The sequence below is a fragment of the Psilocybe cubensis genome, chromosome 12 (assembly GCF_017499595.1).
Source record: "Psilocybe cubensis strain MGC-MH-2018 chromosome 12, whole genome shotgun sequence".
NCBI classification, from domain to species: domain Eukaryota; kingdom Fungi; phylum Basidiomycota; class Agaricomycetes; order Agaricales; family Agrocybaceae; genus Psilocybe; species Psilocybe cubensis.
This window is the reverse complement of record NC_063010.1, coordinates 1,741,623-1,768,762: the sequence shown is the minus strand read 5'-3', so window position 1 is coordinate 1,768,762 and position 27,140 is coordinate 1,741,623. Positions and strand designations below refer to the sequence as shown.

The 27,140-nt window shown below is 44.0% G+C and overlaps 8 protein-coding genes across 8 annotated transcripts; 6 read left to right on the top strand and 2 right to left on the bottom strand.

Annotated features, from left to right (window-relative positions):
• Positions 1-330: 330 nt before the first annotated feature.
• On the top strand, positions 331-1,827 carry JR316_0012521 (Serine/threonine-protein kinase AFC2; the record flags this gene model as incomplete). The annotated part of the gene is made up of 8 exons (XM_047898146.1): positions 331-371; positions 418-458; positions 541-718; positions 777-943; positions 1,024-1,118; positions 1,163-1,295; positions 1,350-1,636; positions 1,693-1,827. The coding sequence occupies 8 exons, from the start codon at positions 331-333 to the stop codon at positions 1,825-1,827; spliced, it is 1,077 nt and encodes a 358-aa protein (XP_047743035.1).
• A 1,169-nt stretch (positions 1,828-2,996) lies between these two features.
• On the top strand, positions 2,997-3,881 carry JR316_0012520 (uncharacterized protein; the record flags this gene model as incomplete). Its single annotated transcript, XM_047898145.1, has 5 exons — positions 2,997-3,025; positions 3,091-3,220; positions 3,296-3,388; positions 3,450-3,506; positions 3,561-3,881. 5 exons carry the CDS (start codon positions 2,997-2,999, stop codon positions 3,879-3,881), a joined length of 630 nt encoding a protein of 209 aa, XP_047743034.1.
• A 3,654-nt stretch (positions 3,882-7,535) lies between these two features.
• On the bottom strand, positions 7,536-7,992 carry JR316_0012519 (uncharacterized protein; the record flags this gene model as incomplete). Its single annotated transcript, XM_047898144.1, has 2 exons — positions 7,536-7,558; positions 7,614-7,992. The coding sequence occupies 2 exons, from the start codon at positions 7,990-7,992 to the stop codon at positions 7,536-7,538; spliced, it is 402 nt and encodes a 133-aa protein (XP_047743033.1).
• A 4,082-nt stretch (positions 7,993-12,074) lies between these two features.
• JR316_0012518 (putative secreted lipase) lies at positions 12,075-13,510 on the top strand (the record flags this gene model as incomplete). Its single annotated transcript, XM_047898143.1, has 8 exons — positions 12,075-12,244; positions 12,309-12,502; positions 12,552-12,616; positions 12,670-12,682; positions 12,736-12,838; positions 12,896-12,969; positions 13,019-13,088; positions 13,150-13,510. The coding sequence occupies 8 exons, from the start codon at positions 12,075-12,077 to the stop codon at positions 13,508-13,510; spliced, it is 1,050 nt and encodes a 349-aa protein (XP_047743032.1).
• Positions 13,511-15,773: 2,263 nt separating this feature from the next.
• JR316_0012517 (uncharacterized protein) lies at positions 15,774-16,942 on the bottom strand (the record flags this gene model as incomplete). The annotated part of the gene is made up of 5 exons (XM_047898142.1): positions 15,774-15,868; positions 15,899-16,390; positions 16,451-16,528; positions 16,579-16,778; positions 16,836-16,942. The coding sequence occupies 5 exons, from the start codon at positions 16,940-16,942 to the stop codon at positions 15,774-15,776; spliced, it is 972 nt and encodes a 323-aa protein (XP_047743031.1).
• A 524-nt stretch (positions 16,943-17,466) lies between these two features.
• On the top strand, positions 17,467-19,046 carry JR316_0012516 (uncharacterized protein; the record flags this gene model as incomplete). Its single annotated transcript, XM_047898141.1, has 5 exons — positions 17,467-17,479; positions 17,556-18,328; positions 18,402-18,745; positions 18,834-18,871; positions 18,964-19,046. 5 exons carry the CDS (start codon positions 17,467-17,469, stop codon positions 19,044-19,046), a joined length of 1,251 nt encoding a protein of 416 aa, XP_047743030.1.
• Positions 19,047-22,434: 3,388 nt separating this feature from the next.
• Positions 22,435-23,884, top strand: JR316_0012515 (Ribonucleoside-diphosphate reductase subunit M2; the record flags this gene model as incomplete). The annotated part of the gene is made up of 6 exons (XM_047898140.1): positions 22,435-22,500; positions 22,628-22,863; positions 22,919-23,343; positions 23,401-23,472; positions 23,575-23,679; positions 23,862-23,884. The coding sequence occupies 6 exons, from the start codon at positions 22,435-22,437 to the stop codon at positions 23,882-23,884; spliced, it is 927 nt and encodes a 308-aa protein (XP_047743029.1).
• A 700-nt stretch (positions 23,885-24,584) lies between these two features.
• JR316_0012514 (uncharacterized protein) lies at positions 24,585-25,398 on the top strand (the record flags this gene model as incomplete). The annotated part of the gene is made up of 4 exons (XM_047898139.1): positions 24,585-24,693; positions 24,867-24,951; positions 25,100-25,154; positions 25,207-25,398. The coding sequence occupies 4 exons, from the start codon at positions 24,585-24,587 to the stop codon at positions 25,396-25,398; spliced, it is 441 nt and encodes a 146-aa protein (XP_047743028.1).
• Between the last annotated feature and the right edge of the window lie 1,742 nt (positions 25,399-27,140).

The following is a 27,140-nucleotide window of genomic DNA, read 5'->3' as shown; positions in this document are numbered from 1 at the left end:
TTATTGATTAGTCATTAACATTGTCAGTAGTTTTTGTCGTTAGTCAATAGTTTTGACAAACTTAGAACCATGTGGTCCCGGTGGGCAAAAAAGTGTTGATTAGTCAGAAGGGTGGTCAGTTGATTCGCCACATAACGCGTCATGAACTGGTCACGTAACTGGTCTGGGATTGGATCAGGGTCATCGGGATGACGTGCTATTCGATTGTTTTGTATTGTTCTTTGTTCGAAAAAAGTTGAATGATGTAGGGTACTATATGCTTATAATGGACCGAACTCCTCTACGTACCTACGCGAACAGTCGTTTGATTAACTACCAGTTCTATTTGGTATGGATGACAATCAGTCATCCAGTGGGTCTGAAAACTTTGTGTATGTTTCTCTGTATTTGTTTGTCGTGTATTTAACTTGGTTGCAGGTCATCAAATGTCCAGAAGAACGACGTCATAGCAGACGACTGTAAGTAGTTTGATTAACTTACTGTGTTTTCTCTACTTATCATCGTCCTCATTTTTTAAATTTTTATTATTATTATTTTGAGATCTTGCCGTCGAACTAATAAATTCCGGATACTCTGGTGAAGTGTGGAGATGCGAAAGTAAAAGCTGTGCCCGCGTCGTCGCGATTAAAGTTATGTATACCGTCGGTGAGAGTGTGCGGGCCACCCGTGCCGCGCACGTATCTGCATTATTGAAAAATTCTTCATCTGTGGATGCAAGGTGAGTATTTTCTTCTTTTGGTCGATTCCATTATTCACTGTAGTTCATTGTACTTCAGTTTTATTTGTGGTCTGGCGGAAACTGTCTTTCACCTCCGTCATCCTTGTCTCGTATTCGAATTGTATGGAATGAATCTCAAGGAAATGATAACAAAGGAAAATGTGCTTCCCCTTCCTTTGTTCCAAATCAAGGCCATAATGTGGCAAGTATGTAACGGTGTGGCATGTGAGTGTTTTCAATTTATGGTGATTACTTTGCGTCAGATATTCATGTACATTTAGTCCTACATAATACGTTGGATATAGCGCATACGGACATCAAGCCTGAGAACGTCGTTCTCGTCGATGACCAAACGACTACTGTGTCTGATATCAGTCCAGATGGCGCTTTTTACAACAAAGTACGTCACAATTCTTGTCAATTAGACCATTACAATGCTTAAAGAATACGTGTTTGAAGAACGTTGTGTCTAATGTCCAAATCAAAATCATTGACCTCGAAGATTCTGTCACAAGTCCTCGTAACCTCCATTTTGTCCCCGGTACAATGGGGTATCGTGCTCCGGAAGTGTATGGTGGTGGGTATGACGTTTTCCGATACTCCTTACATTTCTGATTATACGCTTCTATAGGTGTCGGTTGGGGTTTCCCTGTCGATGTCTTCGCTGTCGGATGTTTAACATTCGAGATCTTTACGGGTTTGTCATTGTTTCCGAAGACAGATGATGTTCGGGAGTATTTTTTCTGTATGGAGAGGCTGCTTGGACATTTCGCTCCGGGTCAGGCTCAAGATATCAGTGAAATGCATCCAGCGATATTCCGAACTAAAACTAGGGTCCCGAAAGTCCGTGGCGCAGCAATCAATGCTAAAGTTCGCAACAAGCTTTTGCGCCATGTGGCCGATGTCAAGTGGTTCAAGGTGTGTTACCTCGAGCGTTCGTGAACCGTGAAGTCTATGATTAAATGCATTGTTAGAAATCAATCAACCAGTCAGACGCAGTGGAATTTATATCTATGTGTACTGCAGTCGACCCTCATCGCAGACTCACTATCGAATCCGCTCTACGCCATCGGTTTTTCACGAAATTTTCGCGTGTCAAGTTAAACTAGATTACTTTCCTGATGCGTATAACCTAAATGGTAGCGTTTCTGTGTCGTCTACAATATATTCCTGTCTTCTCGTTCTCGGTGTCATCCTCTTAGAGTTTTTATACTGTTTGTGCGTTGTATTAACAAATATAGAATCTTTGGTTGTCCCTCCAGCAACGACTGGGTTGTTTGTGTCATTGTGTTTTTTGCCCGGATCTAGTTGTATTCAATTCGCTATATGTTTTGACGTGTTAATTATTTACGTACCTCGCTTTTTCGAAGATGCGCCGGTATTCTGTGGCGTCCTTTCTAGTTCATTGCGGGCGCTGTTAGATGAATTTATGTACGACATATCCAAAGCGTTCGTAGTGGTCTGGATGCATTCCTTTTTTTTTATCGATCCAGGTCTCACTCGGTCGTTGTACGTCGAAACATTTTCTTTCTTCCCTGAGTATTCTGTGCACGCACAGTGAGAATGATCTTTTACGCACTCCATGAGAGATGTGAGTTGAACTGTGTTGAATTGTACATACGAGCGTTGAACTTGTTATTGGATCGGGATGGTAAAGGTAGTATAATGATACCGTTGCTTTCTCGAGGAAAGAGTTTACACGACGGGATGCATTCGGTGAACATTCTGGTTGAAAGTCAGTGTGTCTTTACGTGTAGTAAACACTCGCTCGTGTAGTCCTGCTCCAGATGTATCCACTGGAATTTACCGACATCCATGCCATTGGTGGCCGTGTTACCGATATGGTGTGCATTAGGTTCTGTGCAGTAGCTCCAAGGGTAGTTACTAGTGGTACACCCTGACCAAGAGTACCGTGGAAATCGGACTTTGCAATGTATCTCGGGTGTGAATATCGTATGCAATTATTTAGTAATTCTCTTTACATTGCTAGTGTATTTCGGGTGTGTGAGTGTCATGCAGTAATATGTGGTAGTTTCCTTTACGCCACTCTCGACGATATTGACAATCGAGCGCGATACCTTTTCTGTACATGTATTTAATGTCGTGAGCTGTAATCTAGTGTAACCGTTTTTATGTCATTGTTTTGAATGGACTGGAATGACCTAGTGTATATTCCGGCGACTCGAGTGGATACCTGACATATATAATTAATAAATACAAAGTCGTTGTTCATATATACTCCGCAAACCTTGGTCCTTCTTTCTAATTAGCGGACTATATGTCTTCTCAACAAGTTCAGGATGAAATGTATGTTGATCTTCGTATGCTTTCTGTTTTCTCGTTGTCTGACGTATGGTTTAATGAAATCACAGTTCCTCAGCTCGATTGTTGCACGAGCAGGAGCTTCAGATGCAGTATCAAAACGACGTCGTTTTTGTCGCCCAGAGACGGGCGTTCAATGCCTTTCGGAATTGTTTCGGTAAGAAGGTGTCCAAGCGTCCTGTAGGTTTCCATTTGTCGGTCATCGTCACATTTCATTTGGTAGCTGATTGATAGTATGTACATATACACACCTAGACTCAGCCACGCTCATCGCCTTACTCTATCGCGTTGATTAATTCTTCGGGAGACGTTGTTAATAACGCTCATAGCCAGGGGTATGATATGAATGTGCGTTATGACTATCGTCGACATTGTCGTATATTAGTTTACTTATTGACTCCTCGTTAAGCTATCTTCTGCACAAGCCAAGCAAACGAAGCCCAATGTTTCTCTTTCGTTGGACTCGGTGTGTTTATAATATTATGTATCTACGCGGAATACTGATTATACATTACTTCAGGCGTTTTCTGATTTGCATTGTAGGACAAGTGTGGACACAGATATCGACACTCTAACGCAGACTACCAAAACGTTCACAAAGCCTGTCTATGATACACCCCCGACAGTCCCTAGTCCATTTGTATGCCTTAGGAAGCACGCCGACTACCTCTGTACGAATCAGTCGTCCTTCGTGTCCGATATACCGTTCAGTGGACGTACCGATGCAAATGTAAACGGTTTCATGAATGTTCGACAGGGCCTTGAAACTGATACTGGCACCGGCCCGGTCGCATCGTCACAATCTTTTGTAGATTTTAATGCTAGTGGTTTCATCGTCTAATTTCAGATTCGTGATATATTGTATACAAGTTTGCTTGGTCCGTTTGTTCTGTTTTTCTGTAACTTACTGATGATGTGCAGGCATCATTGATACTATTGGTACCTCCTAGTATAGTAAGAATGCGCGGGAACAACCTCTGAGAAGCCGTAATAGACGGTACTCGTTTGTGTACGTGAGTATCACGTAAGCAGAAATCGACTCTCCTCTGCCATCCACCAAAACCCTTACGACGCGCTTTTTGTTACATGTCCTGGCATCCCAGTGTACCGCCGCCGGTGTCTGTGATGTATACAATACACATGATACATTCTGTTGTATGTCCTCCACCGTCTGCACCTACTGTGATATACACCACACACTCTTCTTAAAAAATGATGTCCCAAATTCTCTCCGCTCACCACGACATATACGACACTGTATCATGTTACACCACCTACTCCTACCCTGTCGCTGTCTTCTCCTACCACAGTACACAGTGTATTAACTTATTCCACGCTGATTTCAGTGTACTGTAATATAGATGGCGTTGCATCGAGAATCTCCCATCGACGTCTCTACCATCTACAGCATTTAGAATATCTCTGCTTTCCGGTGGTTAGGGCATAACGTGCATGGGAATTTGGACACATCACTCGCGTTTGGTCGATATATGCCAAAATTGAATGCGCACTCGACGAAGGCAATGGTATGTAGGGTGGTATTATCACTACGACAGCTACTCAAGTTGATCTGTTTTAGGTCCAGTAACAGTTGTCAATTCTGATACGGTACTCAAAGAGGCCCAACTAAAGATGAAGGTTGGTCGCATCTGATGTAGCGTGCCGCTTGACGTACACTTTCATTGACATGTATATCTTCCATTGTAGGAATGGGATCGTGTCTCCGCTTCCCTGAGTAAAGTTTCGAAGTTCAGAAATCCATGTTCGATACGATTTCTGATACGGGTTCGTGGTGTTGGGTTTGTATACACGTCTATCATGTATTGCGTGCCCTCGTCCTGAATTTTGTGATTACTTATGCTTTTCTGTTTCCTTTGCGTGCTATCTGGTTCATTTTCTCATGGGACCTACTATGGTAATTCTTTATTTGTAGGTTCGACAACGCACAATAAGTGGACCCAAGACTGAGTCCTCATAGGCGCTACAAAAGATAGAATTGATCCTGAAGATGTTCGTCGATTATGCTAAAAACAGTATACTTAGTTGAGTATCGAGAGTCCCTTTCTTCCTTTCCTTTCTTGATTTGTCTGGCTAAAATTATTTTTCTTCGTTCCTTCTACTGGGTTCCGTTATTTGGGTGCGTCATACCTGTTTCATAATCACTACTTTGTCACTTTACTGAATCCATCACCTTTGTTCTCCCATTCATTAATCGAATATTGTAAGAGAGATGATGCTATCGTCCGAAAATGGGTAGCTGAATACAAGGAAGAGGTCAGAAATCCAATATTCGAACTTGTTCAGGATTGGAGGAATCAATCATCTCCTCTACACCAGCCCCAGTATTCATCTCATCCTCAGCATCGACCATCGCAACATCTTCAAAAATACCAACATCAGCCGCACTGTTCCACCAAATCCGTATACCCAGTACCAGTGTCTTCACCGACGGATCTCGAACACACGACATTCTGGATCCAATTTACATGTTGTTCTCAATACAACCAACGCCGACATATATCGACAGTCACATCATCAGCAGTCTGTCGATTCCTTATCGTATGGCAACGACGTCTCGAATACTGAAATCATCAAAAGGTCTTCAAGCCACTCTTCTTTGTCATACTCCTTTGGTTGTCAATCACGCGCTGGTGGCTATATGAACCGGTCCTCAACTGTATCATCACAATATTCCTCCACTGGTTTCGTTGAATCCTTTAACAACAGTACCAACACTGACAGGCAAACATGATCTTCTCCTAATAACTCTGGTCTCGTTCTTTTACAGTTGCCGGTGTCCGAACGTTCAGTTCCGAAGCAGGGTATTCTATAGAAGTATCACGGGATCTTCGTCGATTCCGTCTCCGCTACGTTCATCCCATCCAATCCGCTGTGTCACCATCACCAATGTAACCAATACCCGTTCCGCGTTTGTCACGTCTATCCTGTCAATTCAACGACAGTGAAAATGCTTTTCACATAGCCTCTTCGACGTCACCGCAGCTTCGACGAGTACGTCTCCGTACCCATCCCAACGACCTGATGAGTACTATATGGATTGTTTTGTCATTCGACTGACCCCTTACACACCTTTCGAGTCGACTAGAGGAGTGGCCGTGGATGTTCATTCCATACTTCTTTAACTCCAGACATCTCCGTTTCTCTGAATAAAGTCTCGAAGTATAGAAATCTATGTTCGAGACGAGTTCTAATACGGGTGCGTTGTGTTGGGTGTCTATCATGTATCGTGCTACATTGTCATCAATCTTGTGATTACTGTCTGTATGTATTTGCAATGCTTTTGACACTATGGAAATTAGTGTTTGTCCCTTTACATTTTCACGTATATCTGAAGCCTACGCGTATCGCGCTTCCGAAATCCGAAATTGGATACTCTGAAGAGTGACTTGATGGTATCTTTCATTCGGAACTGAGTATATACACACTTCAGGGGGTTTGTGATCTGTATTAGTATGTATTTTTCTTTGTAGTTGAAGACCAGTTTGAAAAAGACGATAACGTCAATCTGTTGCGTGTTTCTGTTGTTTTGTTTTGTTTTATTGGGGAGCTTGCTCCCCTTTGTACTGGTGGGACCCAGAATGCTTAAGCATACGTGATCCACCAGTGTTTTGATCGTCACCCCATGCGAACCTAGCAGGGAGACCTGTCGACATTTGTGATACGGCAAGGTTCTACTAGAGCATGCCAGGTACTGGCATAGCAAATTAATCGTTCTATTATTAATTATTTATTTTATTTGGTAGAGTATTTAATTCATTCGTCGCTACGGCCTAGCCACACTAAGATCCTGCTACACTGAGGTTTTATAGGCCCAGTCCCATTTATAACCGACAATGGTAGCCAATCGGAAGTCGGAAGATATGCTTTTATACATACAATTTAAAGTGCCTTCGACCGTTTCAACAAGGCGGATGAAAATATTACATATATTTTTAGCAGGCCCGTTGCTGGTCACAGGACAGAAGCCGTGCACCACTTATAAAGCGTTGAAGCAGTTGGATGACAACACTTTGTGAGAGATCAAAGAGCGTGATTAGAACTTTATGGAATGATGGTTTAACCAATGTTAGTCAATATGAAACCAACGTGTATACTGTAACCAAGAAAATGAGTGTCTATCTGAGTTGAACTGAGAATGAAAATCGGTGTGTTTTGGTTAGTAATTTTAATGCCGTTTGATGTCAATTAACTTGGAAAGGTCAGATAACTAATTTTAATTTTAATTTTAATTTTAATTTTGAACGTCTGAATTTAAATACGGATCACATGTATTGACAGGTTAGCTAGCATCTGGAAATGGATAAGGAGTGTATAGGCAGACAAATGAATGTAACGTGTATCAAGAGTATATATCGCCAGGCTAAAAAAAAAGTTCTACTAGAGAAAAAGTTTTTGAACTTATAATTTCAAGTAGCAAGTCTGTAAAGAGCTCGTGTATATGCTCCATTGTTTCTTCGACTATAGAGCATTAGTTTTATAAATGCTCAAGATGAATCTCTAGCATATAGTTTATTAGAATGGATTGAGTAGAAACAAGAATTTAATGACTTACTTGTTTTTCCCGAACCAAGAAGTAGCACAGACTTATTGTTCGACATTGCCAAATAGCTCTTTTCCTCCTTCTTCCACCATGGTTCTGCAACTGATGGGGGTCGGGAGATTGGAGGACGTTTTGATGCCTTTGGTTTGCGAGGAGGTATAAGGCCTACAGATATGAAACTGTCTTGGAGTTCACGGGCATGGCGACGTTGGGTAGCACGTTTTTTAGCCTGAGCAAACTTGTCATTCTTGTTCGTCTTGTTTGTATGGTGTACCGTAGAACAAAATGATATAGCCTGAGGTTTTTTGTTGTCTAGAGTCGTCTGAGGATGAGACGTTGTAAAGGGGGGCAAAGTTTTAAGCTTTTCCCAGAACGATGTAAGATATGGCATGGGTTTCATTTGATATCTGATAGATTGTTGTTAATTGGGATGTAGTCAATTGTAACCGTCTTAAGTAGTGTTTTGGATATGCGTTGGAATCGGAATTTTGGATCGGATAGTTCTGTGTACAGGGTCAGATATTTTAGCTTCGGTAGTAGTTCCTTGCGGTATAGTAATAATGTAACGTCATACTTATCGGTTGACACTAGTTGACACCTTTTTTCTTGTTCCTCAATTTGTTTATATAGCTATTGGAGACATTTTGGTGTGCGTTGGGGCGTTTTACGTGATGTGCGGAAATTTTTTGCTTTACTACTGGATGTAATCAGTGGAGTGGCGTGTGAAGGAATCAGGTAGCAGCAGCGTTGTAACATGCATTGCATAATATAGCTTACTTTGTGTAATTAGGTCTGGTTTTGTACTATATGTTTTTGTATTGCATGCAATGGGTTTTTTTACTGTTGGATGTTAGTCTGCTGGCTTTTTGTGTGTATATGTACTTAGCTGTGGGTGGCTGGGTTAGATTGTACAAGATAACATTGTGGCATCTGTGATTTGCTCTTGTTTGTTTCGGATTTCTAGTATTTGGCCGGTCTTGTGATATATCCAGAGTTATGTGCTTCTTTCACATGTTTTCTTATTATTCTGATCGTTCTTTGGATATGTACAGTTACCTAGACATTTTAGGGTGACAGGTTTAGAGGAAAAATATGGTTTTTCCCTAAAATGTAAGGTGCACGGAACATATCGGCACATAATACAACCTTGAAGTGTTGTACGGAGAGAGAAGAGCGTGTTTGATTGGTTTTCCATGCAACCAGCAATTAGACTCGAGTAAACACATTTTAATCCTGATTATGTTCCGTTCTCGTAAATGTTGTCAATGCTTTAGGCTTACAGTGTTCGAGAACCGCGAGCTCTACGATTCTCATTCTCATTCATCAAACTCCAAGTTACATGTGACTATCACAGATCACATGTGCTTGCAGCCTTTGCACTGAGCCTGGAGCGCCACTTATTGACTCTCGTTATACTCACAAAGCGTGATAGACAAGAAAGGTGGCGATGCATCGAGTGCTTAATGTTTGCAATAAATCTGTATGGAGGGGACAACTGCTTAGAAGAGTTCAGAACTCACCTTGAGCTCACCGAGACAACAACCAAGAGTGGCTGTACGGTTGCTGGGACGGCAAACACCGCGGTTTGCTGTCCGGTACTTCGGAAAGCGCCGACCCGGGATCTCAATACCGAAGCAATTGTAGGAAAACCTAGATAAAATGTAAGTGCGTGCCGCTTGAGAAGATGGAAAGGATGAGCCGACAACGAAAGAGGAGAGCTTCCTGTGCTACAGCGTGCAGAAGCGCAGATGAACGTCGGAGCTTACTAAGAAAACAATCCCCTTATATGGCTACGTTACCGGGTCCATATCAACATTATTGGTAAGACCCTGAACAGATTAACAATGCATCCGAGCTTAAAAGACAATTGATTATTGAGTTAATTAACCAAATGATCAAAAGGCTAGGTAAACTGTACCAATGAACTGTACCGTTGGTTACCATTTGGAGAATAGAGTTAGACGAGTTACTTCACTGATAGTATCGAACAAGGAATTAGTGATGACTGACTCTTTCGTCAGTATATTGATGGGAGAAAATAATTTTATAAGCACAAATCATTTTACGAAGCCCGACCGGAGGGAAGGGATTCGTTCTTTTATGGTGCACCTCCCGCCAGGCTTTTGCGATACGTTTAAGATGGTCGCACGTGATCACTCGCGGATTTCGTCCGGTACGGCAACAATTGAGTCGGTGCACAGCACGCGCAAGTTGCCATGTGACTTGTTTGCATTGTCGACCATCGTAGTAGTTATCTTTCTTTTCCACTGTAAATTCTAAGTTACTTTGTACCAACTTTCACCGAAACTGAGGAGGGTTGGAGAGGGGACAACAACGAAGCGAGACCCATGAAATGTGAGACCCGCCAGGTATGTTATTATACCAACATTACTTTTCAATCTTACCCCATTATTCCCCTAGCTTTACCATCAAACACTGACGAGCAGGGAGTCGACGAGATCTTGTCGACTCCGTCATTCTTCACAACGAGTACCTGGTCACCATCAGCGGTATGCCAGACACTGCGTGTCATGGTATCAGCACGGCCCTGTGTCGAGACCTCTGCCCACCCTTTCCTTCCTGTCTGTGGCCTCTGATGGTGCCTGCGTTTCGATGGTAAGTTGTTTTGGTTGTGTCTGTTGCCAATATCGATGGTGCTAACAATATGATCTAGAGTATTTGACGTGGCAAAGCGGACTACAACAATGAAACGCACAGGTACTGACCCCACTGGCTCAGCATAGTCGAGCACTGAAGCCACACGACACCCTTTGACGGTAAGCCGCACAGTTGTGTATTCTGTTGGCAATAGTGCTGACCCTATGCTTGACAGTCTTGACACTAGATGATAGGTTACAACGGTGTGTTGTACCCTCTCGACGACGTGTTGGTGCTGACCTGTACTCTGTGCTTGACAGTTTTGACGGTGCAGAGTAGGTTACGGTGGTGAGCTGTACTCTTTTGACGACGCGCTGGTACTGACCCTGCTCTTGCCACTGCGCAGGTCAAGGACCTTGCTAAACAATTCAGTACTATGCATACCATCCTTACAACCCTGTCCCTCGGACGCGCTATCGCCCCTCTCATCGCCAGCCGCACCCGATAATACTGTAGACATTGTCGGACTGGGATGGTGATTCGTATCCCATCAATGATGCGCTGGTGCTGACCCCGTTCTCTTTATACACAGGTATTGTCAGCGAACCGCAGGCACATAACATGTAGAACAATGACGATGTAACATGACATACCTGCCCACGACCCTCCTCCTCCATTGTTACTTTGCAGCTTGGCATTATCAGCCAATCTAGTGCGATGCATGCCGCTCTCACAACCCAATCCGGCTGACCGGTTCGAATCGCCCCTCGGAACCGGAGAATACTGTAGACATTATTGGACTAGGTCGGTGAGCCATAACCCATCAACAATGAACTGGTGCTGACCCCGCTCTCATTGCTACGTAATCGATGGATATTATCAGCAAGTAGAACAATGACAACGTACCTTGCCATACCCGCCCATGACCTTTACCCTGACATGCTCAAGTCGTACCTGTCCAGGTCTCCTCGGTGAGTTGTAAACCCTCGACAGCGGGCAGGTGCTACCCTCCAGTACACTATACAGTTTCTCTCCAAAAGAAACACAGGCACCACACGACACAGAAAATGCTAGCAACGTACCTAGACCGACGGCTCTAACACCCGGGCATACTGGAGTCACGACTGCTCTCGTCGCAGTGTCTGCCGAGTGCAACTGCGAGGAGCCTGGAGAAAGGAAGCAATTGGACGACCTTTTTTACGCGTTTATGGTTGTCCTGCTGTTCTCTGGTTGGTTATTTCCGGGTGTCCGTGTCCGATGAATATAGTTTCTTGTACTCGGAGCTGGCTTCACCCCACGCGCGCTTCCAATGCAAGTGACGTAAACTGGTCGAATGAATCGATGACCGCTGACTGGTATATGATCCGCTAAAGCGTCTCTTTTCAGTATTTTCGGGTTTACGGTCCTGTGTCTGGCTTTAACGTAGCGCAGGTGAGGCCTACTCGGTCTAATTTACTTTTTATTTTATTTTGTCCTACTGCTTATTCTTTTTTTTTTTTCTCTTTTTTTTTCCTCGACAGTCACAGGTAGACGACTGTAAACAAGCGACGCATTATTGTCTTTGAAATAAATATATCGGGTAGTCGTCGGCGACTATATCGTGGGTTTTTTTATTACGCTGGGGAAATTTGGTTAATTTTTTTAAATGATCATACCTCTGTCCTGTGTCGACTTTCAGTCCTACGCCGCGCTTATGAATTTGTCCGCGTGTTGTGTCCAACCCGTGATGAGGCGCTATTGAACGCCTCATTTAGAGATTCCCAGGTCCTTGTCAGGAGCACATCCTCCTCTCAGCCTCTAGCATAAAATGTGCCTTGCGAAACATTACTATTTTCCCTTTGAATGTGTCTCTGTGCCAGTCCCTTCACGTCGACGATGGTCATGCTCCACCACTTCCTGTTGAGCATCGTGCTTCACTCGGTTTACGTCTCCGCTGCTCCCACCGCACTCGTTATTCCATTTGTAACTCTCGGAAGCGCGACGTTCGTTGGAGAGACCTCTGGGACGGTACAGAGGTTCTTGGGTATTCTGTTCGCCCAACCTCCGTAAATGTTTTTAATATTTCAATTAGACTCTTCCGTTGACTATATATATATATTTGTTTCGCAGTGTCGGAAACCTTAGGTACCACTTACCCCAGCCTATCACATACATGAATGGATCCTACGACGCAAAGAAATACGGGCCCTCTTGTGGTCAACAATCTGTCGGATTGCCTCTCCTCTCCGGCCTGACAGCGGAAGCAGTCAACTATGTGATCAATTCAATTTTTGGTCAAGTCTTCCCGACGATGAAGATTGTGAGTCATGGTGACATGTCCTCGAATCTTTTCCTTATGCTCGACGATTCTAGGCCTCACTGTGAACGTCGTGAAACCAGCTACTGCTACTCCTGGATCCAAGCTCCCTGTCGTTGTGGTAAGTATCTTTTCGATATGTACTACAATTTATTGCTGACCCAGACATTTTAGTGGATATTTGGCGGTAAGTCAATTCATCAACACCTCTACTATATACTTTTCAACCTCCTGTGACAGGTGGTTTCGAACTCGGAAGTACTTCTATGTATGATGGAGCATTAATCGTCAAAAAGTCCCAAGATCTTGGACAACCTATCATCTACGTCAGCATGAATTACAAGTGCTTATACCGGTATATCTGTCATAAACACGTTCATGTTTTAATCCCTTCGATTAGGTTAACTGGGATCGACTTCCTTGCAAGTAAAGAGGCGAAAAAAGCTGGTGTGGGCAACCTTGGTCTTCAAGATCGTACGTTTGATTATGTTGCTAACGAAGTATGTTAGCACAATGTATACAGAACGTGAGGCTCTGCGGTGGATCCAAAAGTGCATCACTCAATTTGGTGGTGATCCCACCAAAGTTTCCATGTAGGCTTGAATTTGTTATTCCTGTTATATTTCGCATGACTCATTTACGATATTTTTCCAGTTGGGGTGAATCCGCTGGCCCTATATCTGTTGCTCTGCAGATGGTGGCGAATGATGGCAACACTGAGGGTCTTTTCAGAGGCGGGTTCATGCAATCAGGAGCTACCATTCCAGTTGGTGATATCACAAACGGCCAGAAGTACTACGATGCCATGGTTAAAGAAACTGGTTGCACTGGCGCATCAGATACTCTCGATTGCTTGAGAACCATCCCATATACCAAATTAAAGGCTGTCATCCACAAATCTCCTGGTATTTTTGCTTACCAGGTATGTGTGTCAGTGAAGATCGACTCGGCAGTTGGCGGTATTGAATTACCAGCCAAAACGCGCTCATTTTCAATCTCAGTTCAACTCAGATAGGCACCATCGTTGTAGTAAGCATGCTTCTTACGTCGGCTAACGTCGGATAACCTTATTCCATGTCGTTCTATAAATTAAAAAGAGAATTGAGCTGAGAAAGCCAGTTCATGTTTGGTTGAAGAAGTCGTTGGTATTTCCGTCCCGACCAGTGTCACCATGGTTTATGTCCGTAAGACAGCATAGATTCCACTGGTTCGGAAGCTGGTAACCGTATAATCCGATACCATGATGGTACTCAAAGCGCACCGACACTCTCCTCTACCCGCTAAAACTGATGTGCACAACTTAACCAATCCACTCCGCTGCGTGCCTGGTATCTAAACCGATCGATCACTCTTGGTCCCTTCTACCACCGCGTTCTGTTGCAACTTCAGCATACTCGCCAACACATACACGACATTACGTGTTGTTCCACTCCGTCCTATATGTTTTCATCCGTCGCAACGCGCACATCATCAACTTAGACCATTCTGCTTTCCGTCCCTGTAATATACTCACCGCGGTAACCAGACCCCCCTTCCCGTTCACTGTGACATGCATGGTACAGCGCTCTATGCGGCCGTTATATCTGTAGCTGTTTCTATCCAGTACGACATCGGACAACCATCTCGGTCACATTCTATCGAACGTATTGTTTTACCTCTCTCCCTCTCCCATTCACATGGTGTGATGTATTGGGTGCCCGATACCATCGGTACTGCTCCCTCTGACCACCCTGACACACAAGACATGTCCTCTGTCGTCTCACAACATACGCATATGGTGTTGTGTGTTGTTCTTCTCGTCGCTACAATTGCATCTCTCCATAACAATACACAAGGCATTTCGCGTCACTCTCCATACTGCTCCACTCTCTACCTACAATAGTGCACGCAGTACTGTATCTCATGTTCTTTGCCGCTCCCGCTGTACTCTCCGTCCTTTATATTGATAGGAGAGTGTTTGTGCTATGTCCTTTCCATCACCTACCCACTTGCTCATAACAACACGGAGGGAATATTCATCACAAACCACACATACACCCCTCTCCACTCGCAACGACGCACACGGCGTTGCATGTTACTCCACCCGCCGTCGCCGCTTCTCCCATTTCCAACATTGGCATAGGGATATATGTGTCATGCACTCCATCGCGAACAACATGTAGAGCACTGATCTCTGATCTGTATCGCTCTCCGTCCCAACAATATGTCTAGACGACATACACAGGGCTTCGCGTTTTCATGTTGTGTCATATGTCCCTGCCGCTCTGTACCCACCACCACTACATTCTACGTGACACGTACAGCACTCTACAGAATACGTGTTTTTCTCTCTATCCTATTGCTCGTGCCCTTTCTTGTCACAATCATCCGCTGCTATATTCTCCTCCTACAACGATAAACAGGACATCACCCCTTCTCCTCCTCTGGTACTACCTGTTGTCAGTCCACAATAACGTGAATGACGTTGTATGTTATGTTGTCTACCATCTCCTTTGCTATCTCCATCCTGGGTATTGACGTGGAGGGTGTTTGTGTTGCACTCTTGGTATCATCTGTCCCAGCTTCTGTCGTTATCAATGTACGGTACTCGACGTGGGTCCATCTGTCGTCGCCGTTTCTTCTATGACCACACAACAGAGGGAATGTGTGCACACACACTCTTCACTTTCTCCGGTCTCAATTCACTTCACAACAGCTCGTAGGCTCTGTAGTGGATTGGCTTTGTATATCCACAAAAAGTATTGCTTGCCATCTACAGTTGTAGTTATTAGTGAAAATCGTCTGTATGTATTTGCGATGCTTTTGACAATATGGAAATTGATATTTATTCCTTTGAACTACCGCTGTAACCTTGGTGAAAGAAATCACATTAACTTCGTTGTCTCAAAATATCTCTGATTTAAATGAAGTATCTATCCATATAGTGGTGAGAAGACAGAACCCGTTATAGTATAAAAGCTTAACCAACATTAAAATAAAGTAGAATTTTTGTTATATTACCGGTGTAATATTTCTTTCGATCTTGACATCTGACGTTGTGATAGGTACGAATTCGTATAAATAATTCTACACGGTTCAAACCAGACTTAAAGCGTGTTATACACAATGGTGTATAATTCTATGGTCACGTCCCATTCTCCCTTAATCCGTTCAGTCTATACCCTCTCTATCTGTGGGCCTAATCTATATACGGTGGTGGTATTTCTATCAACAGATGACGCTCGCGTTTATAATCGAAGAGAGAAATAGATCGTGACTATATTCGTGAGTACACGGGTCTATGCAAGAAATGATGGATGGAATACCATCGCGTCTGGCCGTAAGCGGATAGTCATATTCGTCGACATTGTCTGTGAGCATTTCGTTAACTTGTCTAAGTGGTTTATCTGTATAGAATACGTACCAGCACGTTCCTGTTTAGGCTGGTCGACATCGAGTTTGACTGTCTTGGTTCCAATGTTGTTCTTCGCCCCAATAACCATTGTTGGTAAACCAGGTCCGGTGACAACGCATATGTCTCGTCCATGTTCTGATTTGTCTTTTTGTTCGGAAGTCTTTACTTGACATAGCGACGGAGATGTGCTCCTGCATGTCCTCGTGCTGAAAGCGTCGTCCGTTTCGATGCGATCGAGAAGTGATGGTGTCGTTGCAGTTTCACGTGGGATATCGCAAATCGATGCTGGGCGATGGTCGTACTTAAGGCGGTCCTCGAAGCAGGTGTCCGGGATATTTGTTCGCTCCAGAGCCATGGTGTACGTCGGTCGCGGTGTGTTGTCTTCGTTCGGTCCCTCTTCATTTGGATTGTAATCGGAATGTAATTGTACGGATTGTTCCGCTTCTTCTAGTGGTGGGAGCGACACGATGCTTGAATGTACTGGTGATGAAGGGGGTACTTCTGGTTTGTGTGGTGAGTATGGTATCATGCTTAGATTGTTGAGTACATTACAAAACTCACTCATCGGAACAGTTGGTGTCAATGCGTATTGAGTGAACACCATGTCAGTACTTTCTCTGAGTAGTCGTGTGATGTTGACTATAACATGGGTTTATTGATAGTAGGAAAAATAATGGTTTGAACTTTACCTTGAAAAGCGCATTGGGAATGATGTTTGAAGTTTCCACAGACCAAGTGAACCCCGTCGTGTCCGTTGTAGTATGCGTTCCTCGCGACGACAATATTTGCGTCCACTCCGTGGAAACATTTAGGCATACAGAACATATGGTTACCGGAATACACTTTTAATAATGTCGGCGGGATTACGAACCCTCGGGTGTCAAGAGGGCTAAACATGTTCATCTCCTTTTGCTTCGGTGGATTAAGATTATAAGCTTGCACTTACTATGCGATCTCCACTAGCTTTGAAGGGAACGGGTATACTTCGAAACTCGTCAAGTTACCTGAGTTTCTCTGCTCTTTTGCGAGGCTGTCTTCTATCGCATTGAACATTGTGTATGGCTATTACAGTGATCGAGTAAGTGTGTTGCTCTGAAATTGATCACCGTAGAAGTTTGGTTTTTATACCTTACTTGTATTGATGGAACATTCATTATCTTTCGTGTTGATACTTTGAGTCGTATACTGTACGACTAATCTGTCCCTTCAATAGCATCCTGAATCGTACTGTGCAGACATGACGTTCGGTTTTCTCTGATCACGTAGATCGAAACGCAGTTGTGATGGGCTTCATTTGTCTTCCATCTTCTAATAATAGCTTATGACTGTAGCCAGTTTGATAGAGTAACGGGTATATGTCAGCACAAGGTTAATTGTGATCGGGTTATCGTTTTGTTGATATGATGACGTACACTGTATTACATATAGTTATATCCAATCATGGTCGTTGTTTTATGTGTGGATGTATTAATATTTTTTTACCTTACCTTGAGATCAGACAAAAAAAAAAGTTTAGTTAATGCGTTGGATAAATACGTTTGTCTATACCACGTCGTTCTGGTCCCAAGGTTCTCCCTATGACTCTATCAGGTGTGATCTTCGATTTTCGTATACCCTTGGTATAGATTTCGGCTAAATGTTATTCTTGTTACCCTTTTGGTTTTAGTCCCGTTTAGGTTCAATAAGACATCGCTCCCTTGTCTGGCGAACGAGCTTTTGGACGAGATAACACGCTATCTACCTCGGAGAGACCAGCACGCTCTTCTATGCACTGGATGGGCTTTGCACGATGTTGTTTCCAGGCAGTTATATCGCGACGTCTCTGTGTACGACTCTAGTGCGAAACGTTTCTTCAAGACGATCATAGAGTCGACCGAAAGCTATGGAACTTACACCAAGGAGCTTCAATACACTGTATCGACCAACAACGACGTGAGCATCACACACGCGTTACTGCGTCGAGCGGTACCATTTCTCGCGAACGTTGAATCATTGACGATGATCATGCGAACTCAACTATCACCTTTTCTGAAATATATGCTCAGATATTCAGTACATCCCATCCAGTCTACTTACGCCGACGCTATCCGCCTGGACGATAAAAGGCTTCGCGTCGTCGATAGTCCAATAACCTTCTGTAATTTCCCGAAATTGAAGAAGTTCAACCTTCACGGAGATATCAAAGTTATCAGATTCATTAGTATAAAGAGCGTGCTCGTCAAAATATGTTTAACAGAAGCGATGGATGACGACAGCTTCACGTTCTTCCTCAATGAAATGGCACCTACCGGGACTCCTAACACTTCGTTGTCTATACTGTGTATTACACTTCAGTTTGTGGAATCGTACTCGCGTATCGGGACATCGCTTTACCGTCTGGGGAATGCCTTCCCAAACATCAAATCTCTAACTGTACGGAGTCCGAAGCTTGATGCATTGGTGAGTTGTTTTCCGATAATTAATTTTTCTTGTATGTACTGATTCTTTGTTGAAATACTTGGTGTCCGGATAGGAAGCGTCGTTGATGCTGACACTAGACCCTCCTCTATTTCGAGAGGCGCGTCTCCTGCAGTTTAACGACTGGACTATCACGACACCAGTAATTATTCCAGTTGGTTCCGGACCCGATCATCTTAAGGTTCAGGGTATACATATTACCAAAGCAGCAGAGAGCCGGAGAAACTTGGTGTCGGTCAATTTTGGGATGATAAAATGGGCCAAGTCTGTTTACTCTGGCGGATGGGAGCAGACTAACAAAATTTGCGTTGACTCTGGTGATGACGATGAGCTGTACCCCGACTTCGATAAAGACAGTTCGTTATTTTGGGATGTTTTGTACATTAACCCAGAACCTTTGTCCGTGTTACAGGCTTCTATAGCTAGATACTCGAATAGATGATTGGCAAAAGACTATTTAGTTACAATTGGATGTACATGGTGTTAGACATGAACCACTGACCGAATGTTTCTTTGCTACCGTTTGTGAGTCGGATGGAGTGAGTTTGAATGTGTCAGGATGCGTTGGAATTGTTTGTTTTATGTTACAAGACGATATAATTGTTTCTATGATACAGTCCGATACTATTCCAGTGTCACCGACAAGCACGTCACTGACGTCACGACCGGTACTGTGGATCTCTCTCGGTCTAACTGGTAAGGTGAGCCAGTGCTCACGCATGGTATGTACGAGGCTTTGTTTATATTTAGTTTATAGTCTGTATCTTGATATCTTACACGGTTTCATTAAATGACTGAATATTGACTTTTATGAATGTCTTTTTTCTACTTCAATACATATATTACACAAGAGATAAACAGTATTCTGGTACTTATAAAATTATTGCGAAGACTTAGTAAAGGAAACTTCGGTACCGGTAAGTGATATTTGCTGGTGATGGTGATGGGTCACAACGGTCATGTCAGTAGCGTTAATTGGGGGCAACACTAGTGCAAAGACACCAGAGTAAAGAGATAGTGTAAAATGTTTTCGACAGTGAGTGGCGGAGACTATGAATAAGCATGAGCCGTATACCGTATCAGTATAGTGTAGATTTTTTTAGGACAAGCAGCATTGCCGTGTAAATGTGATGGAGATAGTTAGACGAGCAGAAGCCCTAGTGCTGCTCGTTGTGTGGTTGGGAGGAGGCGATAAGACAAGCTGCAATGGAATTGCTGCTCATCAAGTCAGTCGATGCACTGCGCTGGTAGTGGGATGAGTAGTAGCCTGAACGCTGTTTGTCTTGTCAGTGGGTATGAGGTGGTGGAACCGGCGCAACATGGAGCCCTCGCGCTGCTCATCTTGTCAACGGGAATGTGGAGGAGACGGTAGGACAAGCAATAGTGTTGATAGTCGTCGCGCCAAACGGAGTGGGTAGTGGAGGCGGATGGACAACGAGCAACCATAATGCTGTTCACCGCAGTGAATTGAAGAGCGCATGGGTTTTGCGGCTGCTGCCGGTCGAGTCGATAGGCGGATAAGTGTGGGTGGCAAAGGCAGTAATGCGAGCAACATTATGGCTGCTGCTCGTTGGGTCGTCATCCCTTTTCGGTTGTGGTGGGTCGCGAAGGCGGAGGGAGGATTATGTAGGGTATGCTCCATGAGAACAGGACCAATGCTTCTCGCCAAGTAGACATGGAATGGTGCAGCGGGATGAGTTACAGTCATACATCAGACAAGCAGCAATAATCACGCTGCTCGTCATGTAGTTGGGCACGTCATAAGGAGGTTGTAGGAGGAGCCAAAGGTTCACGGCTGTAAGGGGAGGCGGTCAAAGTTGTGTGGGTGGTGTGTTTGTGACAGGTTACGGTTCGAGTAGCAGCACCAACTGTGCTCGTCGTGCCGGTGAAAACAGTGTAGAGGAAGGCGGATTAACCTCATTCTGTCGCCTTTGCGAACGGATGAGCAGCAGCCGCATCACTGCTCCTCGTGTCAGTTGATGTGAAATGGCCAGGTTCGCTTTTCTCGCCCTGTAGGAGAGTAGAACATGAGGGAGATGGCGTAAAGGTAGAGAGGCAGATGCAAGTTAGGACAACGCCCTCCGTGCGCATCCTCCGCCGGTGCCAGGTCGTGTCGCCCGTGAGCAACACAAACACGAACGCACACAGCCGCGCGCGCGCGTCAGAGATACCTTCGTGTCTACGGTGTATCTTGACAGCCGCTCGGTTGAAGGCTCTGTGTCGACGGTTGGTGTGGAGGGCGGACAGTGAGGAGAGTGATGGTGATGAGGAGAATCACCCCAGCTCCGCTCTTGACATAACGGAGTGGATTGTGACGTGGACATCGTCAGCAAATCTGTCCTTTTCCCAGCTCGAGGCCTCAGTGGAAGCGGTGGATATATCTACTTGTTGAGTTTGCAAGTTTGAACCTATAAAATCTAAATTGGAACTATATGACGCACCATTGGGGTCTCCTACATGGGTCTCCCTTTCTTGTACTCTAACTCCTGCCTCCTTCATTATGCTTCATTTCGTTCGTCGGTCGTGGTCGAACCTGCGTGGTCTGAGCAAGGTTGTGTCAAGAGTCAACAATGGTAGGTCGTGTCATCTGATTACGTTATGTTACTGGTGCCGCAGAGTCACGTGTCATATGGGTACCCGCGCCGTACCGCTTCGTTTTGGTCAACACTTATGTCATCCCGATCATCCGTTTCGATGCTGATAGTCGCGTTCTTCGTCACGTTGTCCAATAGTCCCTGCATGAAATACAATGCGCAACCAACTCGGTTTACATATCGATATGATATATCATCGGCACCGCGCCTCGAGTCTTCTAAATATCAACTAGTGTGTAACAACGCGTATTATGGTCCATCCTTCTTTTACGACATTCCAGTCGAACAATATTGATGACAAAATGATACTTTATCAAAGTACGTTGGTCGTTTTACATCAATATCATACCATCGTCCATTCTCATTACCAGAAGTCTGACTGGTTACTGTGCTGGCCATTTCCGTGGCAGTAATCAATCAATGTTACGCCGTTTATATCCTTCTATCTTGTCTCCCTCCGAACCAAGCCATTACCTCTTCCGCTAACAACAGTATCCACATCAACAACTATCAGCGCAACGCAATGTTTATTTGTTATCTTTCATTGGTGCGTCAGAGACAACCATTTCTTATGATGATCACGTTTGCCGATCACTTTAACAGCTATATGATGAGTTCCACTATGATATTACGAGGGTAACTGTAATGATCTATGTCACCTACGCAACGGTGAGTCGGTCAGCATTTTTTGATGGTTTATTGTTATTACTAAGCACGATTATAAATAGTGCTCGCGTCATCCTGGTTAAATCTCGTTTTATTTTATATGTAACTAACAGTTCGTGCAAATATCTTGGTCTAGGCTCTGGTCGGTACAGTATAAGAGCAACTCTCCTTCAAGTTGTATGTTTACTTTTCATAGATTATACATAACATTAAGCCATGGCGCTCACCAAGTCTAAGATTGGGCTCATCAGAAACCAGCACCCTTACGTAATCAATGGGCTTGGCGCCAAGAGCGGCCAAAATCCAGCTCGAAAAAAAAATCAAAAGTTATGTTGACGGAAAATGGTTTCAGACAAAAAGTTTAAAAAAAAAAAATTCATAAATGTGCATATACAATCCTTACTACTAGCCTTTATGCCCACAATAATAGAATTACACCTCAGAGGTCAAATTGTAGTCTCTGGAAGTCCATAATGAGTCTGAGAGGTATTACTTAGGCGTGACTTATTGTCACGTGTGGTCACGTGTACCATTATATAAGCGGCCAAAAGAACATTGTCAAATTTTCGAAAATCTCCCAAACTCGAGAAAACACCATTTCTGACGTGTTAGACTAAAAAAAAAGGAAAAAAATTAAAATCTTTATAACTTCTTGAGATCAAAATTTTTTTGAAAAAAAAAACCACAGATGTGTTCAAAGAAGCATAACCTACATATCTGTGGTTCAAAAATGTAGAATAGTGTGAGTGCAGAAGGGTTGAAAAGGTTCGGAGGTAAGCCAACTTTTGCTTACCTAAGGGGGTGCTGGTTCCTGATGAGCCCAATCTTATGATCGACAGACCCACTCACTTTACATTACTGTCCTCGAGTTCCGAAAAGGTCTTACAGTCTCCGGTTTTTTTTTTTTTTTTTCTTTTTTTTTTTTTTTTTCTTCTGTATTGCTTCTTCTCCTCTCTTTTCTCCTTTTTTATTTTTGTTTTATTTATTCAATTCGCCATCTAAATCTCTGTTAAAATTCTAGACTTGGGATGTATATAAGCGAATGTCGAGCTCCTTCTGGACTGTAGACACCATCGACCTCGAGACTTTGACAGAAAGTTGGGATCTTGAACTCGACCACGACCAGCGCCATATATTCGGTCTTGCATTGATGGTGTTATTACCACGTCGTTTGGGCAGGTCACCGATAGTTGATAGTATATATCAATCCCTTGACCTGTTTGAAGCGCGATGTGCTATGGACGTTCGTACTATGAAGTCTGTCTTATCCATGTACTCTGTTTTCTTATGAACTGACGATTGAACTATTCAGTGAAAATATATACCATGGTGTTATATCTGAACTCATGTCTGGTTTGATCACCGACTATGCCGAGATGGACCGTATATCCTCTGCCATACACGGGTCTACGTATTATGCTCAGATGCAAGACTGGGTAATGACATGGGCATCTAAAACGTCCGCGAATGCTAACGGTTCCCTCGTGGATCGGGTGCTTGCTCTGGCCGTCAGCGCTGGTATCTTCAACTCTTCCGCTTACACTATACTGTCGAGCTCGGACGCATTGGTCGAGGTACCGGAACTTAGTCATGCGATAACGATGATACAATCATCTAACCACTTATTCCTGGACTTTGTCTGTCACTTATTTTCCGGGTTTTCCAAGAAGCCGTGCCAGAGCCATGTCATGCAGATCGTTCTTCGTGCCGTTGACATCGAGAAACAAATGGTTTTAGGTATGTGACATGTCCATGTTCACATTTTAAGTTGATGGTAACATTCCATACATACAGAGCTCTTCCCGTTGGATATTATAGGGCTAACCGACACTGAAATGTGGTGGTACATCGAGTTTACGGCCGATTGTCTGTTATGTCATTTGGGTTTTACGCCTTATTTCGAGATTGATAATCCAGTAAAGTGTCTTTTTTTATTTCTATGTTTTATGTTTTATTTTTTTGGTCGAGTGTGTCATTCACTGAGTCGCTATGCACAGTTCCTCTTTGCACCTCGTAGAGTCGGCCCACCCGAGCGCGTCGCTGGTCATAACTATGAACTTTTTAGGTTCAAGTGTATGTGCCACTCTTTTGATGCAAACGGCAACATGACGACCTTCTATGGCATGTACCCATATACCCATTGAGTTTGATTTTAGATATTCTGTTTGTATTATATCATTAAGAATGAAGTGAATTATTTATTCCCCTTTTCATATTTTTATGGTGTTAATTATTTAACATTGGCTTTTATATAGATATCCCAAGGATGGATAGTTAGCTGTATTTACAGTGTACACTGATTGTTGATACCATTGTTACATTAACGAGAAAACTTGTTCGTTGTCGGGTCTTGTATGTAGTAGTATTCAATTGACCATGGCATGTTTTTTTTTCGCTATACACACCCACAACCAAGATATCTGTTTCAATCGTAGATTTATAACCTTTTTCAGGACTATGGTGAATAGTTGAGTATTGAGTGGCATGGGAAGGCCAGTCATATAAAGCACTGCTAATTGTTGTCCTACCGCTGCTAAACTGTTCAATGACCGGTAGCACGAATCCACGATGCCAATCAGGTGACGTGTTTTAAATTGTTCTTGTTCGGACTCAACCTCACTCTGGCTGGCCATATTAGGGTCGACCACCGACGACGGAGATGACACAGAAAGTGACGGTCAGGCAATGTAAGGGGCCCATATAGAGAGGAGGCCCTCCTGGTACGTTACACGGATTCTGACTCAAGTTTCTAAGCTATTTCTATGTATCCCAGCTTTACTATGTTGAACAGCAAGTCGTGTCGCTGTCCATCCAATTGATAACAACCAGCAGCATCGCACTGCCGGTCGTCGTCACACCCGCTACCGCTCCGTCCCTATACAACCGTCTCCTCTCCACTTCCTTCCACGACCAGCAGCACCATCCTGTTGGTCTGTATCCCCGACGCCCCTTCCTCCCTCATCAACCAACAGCTCCAGATGCTAGTTAATGTCCCCGGCGCACTTGACAATGCCTGTCTCCTCCGTCTATGTCCCGTCGCTCTAGAACTATTCCAATCGTTGTCCCAGCACTTCCGGGCTTCAACATGTATGTTATACCTGACATATCCTCTCTTTGCTTTCACTGAACGCGCTACAGCAGCATGTCTCTTGGTGTCAATGGTTCGGGGTGTCCTCCAGGAATCACCTAATACATTCTCAGCCGTTCATTCATACATTGTCTTTTTCATATGAAACTCAAATTTGACACGCATTTACTAGTCGACCGCATTGCTATCACTGTTGCCGGCCCAAGAATACCCATCAACCAAAACCGCAAGAACTATCCGTTGACTTTGAGAGTCTAGTAAGTACATTTTTTTGTATTGGTTACAACTCGACCTTTATTGTCCAGTGTCCCATCTGGCTTCACATTTGGCACTGCCACTGTCAACCATATTGTTTTCTTTCTTATTTAACTCTGGATAGTATTTCTCATCAAAACCTTATCATAGCATGGCTATTACTAACTCGAAAAATCCGTTACTGCTGCCCAATCTATCTATTACTGTGAGTTTTCACCTTTTACGGCTCGCGGTTAATACGCAGTCATGTCCTTTAGACTCATCCAACTACCCATATCTCTTCATATCTACAACTCCCTGCGCTATCGATGTACTCCGGTTACAGCGCGAACCAGTCTTTGACCAACATCCCTTTTATAGCTGATGGCGGATCCAATCACAGTGCGCGATTCCCAGACCTCTCGAGCCCTCCTGTCACAAATCAGCAGCAGCAACAGTATGGTGGCTAGGGTTCTGCAGTGATGAGCCCCGTCACCCCGCAGCAACAGTAACAGGGCATGTACCAGCAGTACCCACAACAGCAGCAACAGCAACAGCCCCAAATGACCATGGGATACGTACCGCAGCAGTAGATGGGCGGTTGTATCTCGATGAGAGGCAGCGGTGCCGGATATCTCTCTGGGTACAGCTCTACCCATCACATACAGGCAGCGGCGGTGGCATACCCTTTCAGTCGTTAAGTAGCTTTGGCCAACAGTTCGCAGCGCACGTCTGCGGCAGCAGCTACAGCTACCTCCAAGGCCAGTAGTAGCAGGGCAACCCGAGCGCCTACAAACCCGTCCAGTAGCAGCTACAACAACCCGGGATACGTCATGCAGTTCGACTCGTACTCATCCATCGGGTAGCTAATCAATCACAGCAGCAACAGTAGTTACAGTGGTAAGCGCAACGAGGATGGATGGTGGGGTCAGCTTGGGTCAGAGCTACGACAGTAGCGCCGGTGGTGTTGTACCCTTCCAACGTTCGGGTACGGTGTCTCTGCGTCGGGTGAACCGCACTCGCGCAATTATATCCGTACACACAAGGTGGAGATCGGGCCTGGGACAATTTCGCGTGGAAGCAACTCCTCAGCGCGTTCGAGACGCTCATGAAGGCTTAGGAGACGCGCAAGGGCGAGCTGAGCGCGCGCGTCCATGAGATGAGCGCGCAGATGAATGTGGGGATGGTGTATGGCCCGTATTGTGTCACTCTTAACTCTAAATTCTATTCATTCCTCGATCCAAGGAGTTGTAACTCAAGGTATTTATCATACATGTCTCCGTATAGGACATTGCTCTAAACATTTTTCTAGCTACTACGCATTCTGATCTCACTGGTACCGTCCGCATTAAGTTCCGGACTCGTTTTTGTCCCGCCAAACCAATGCCAATCTTTGCATATTTTGATTCCAGGTACCGACTACACCTACCGTGATGCTTTCAGCCTCGTTTTCACAGTCATGTCTCCATATGGAGTCTTGTCTGTCCTCAACATCCAGAGTTACCTGCGCGTCAGCAACTCGAAGAACACTAAGGGAAGTGGTTACATCACCACCGACTATGTGAGTTTTTGTTTTGCACTAAAAGTTCGTAAAGCTGACCTTTTTTCAGATCGACACTGCTCTTGCTACGGTATGTTTCTGGTGTTTAATATTAATAACCCATTCTAACAATTGCAACTACAGATTTTCAACTTCCAATTGCAGAAGTGTTAAAAAGTCACTGAGTTGCGTCCGAGAACATTCTCTTCTTGCAATTTGACAATCACCACACAGACAGGACGTGACGTCTAGTGAATGATCGGCCGATGAAGGGAGTCAGTGGATATAGCACACCGCGTTTATCGATTAAACATTAGTTTTTATTGACAAGTTCTTATGTTCATCAGAATATCTTACGTTGTCATGGAACGTCAAAGGTGATGACCATTTTATATTTGTCATGGACATTGCTGATCGTAATCTTATTGACATATTTTGATGATCAGGCTGTTTCGGGCTGTTCAAGGCCTAGTAACTATCGACTATTTGATAATAATGTATGTGAATTAGATTTCTGTGTGTCTACGTTTCGTTGTATAAAAGACCGGAGATCGATTTATTGTTGATTTATGTCTGGAACTGATAAAGATATCCCCGTCAATACTGAAAGAAGAGTTAGCACACGGACCCTCCATGATGGTCAGATGCAACGATGTTTTTTGTCTACTACTG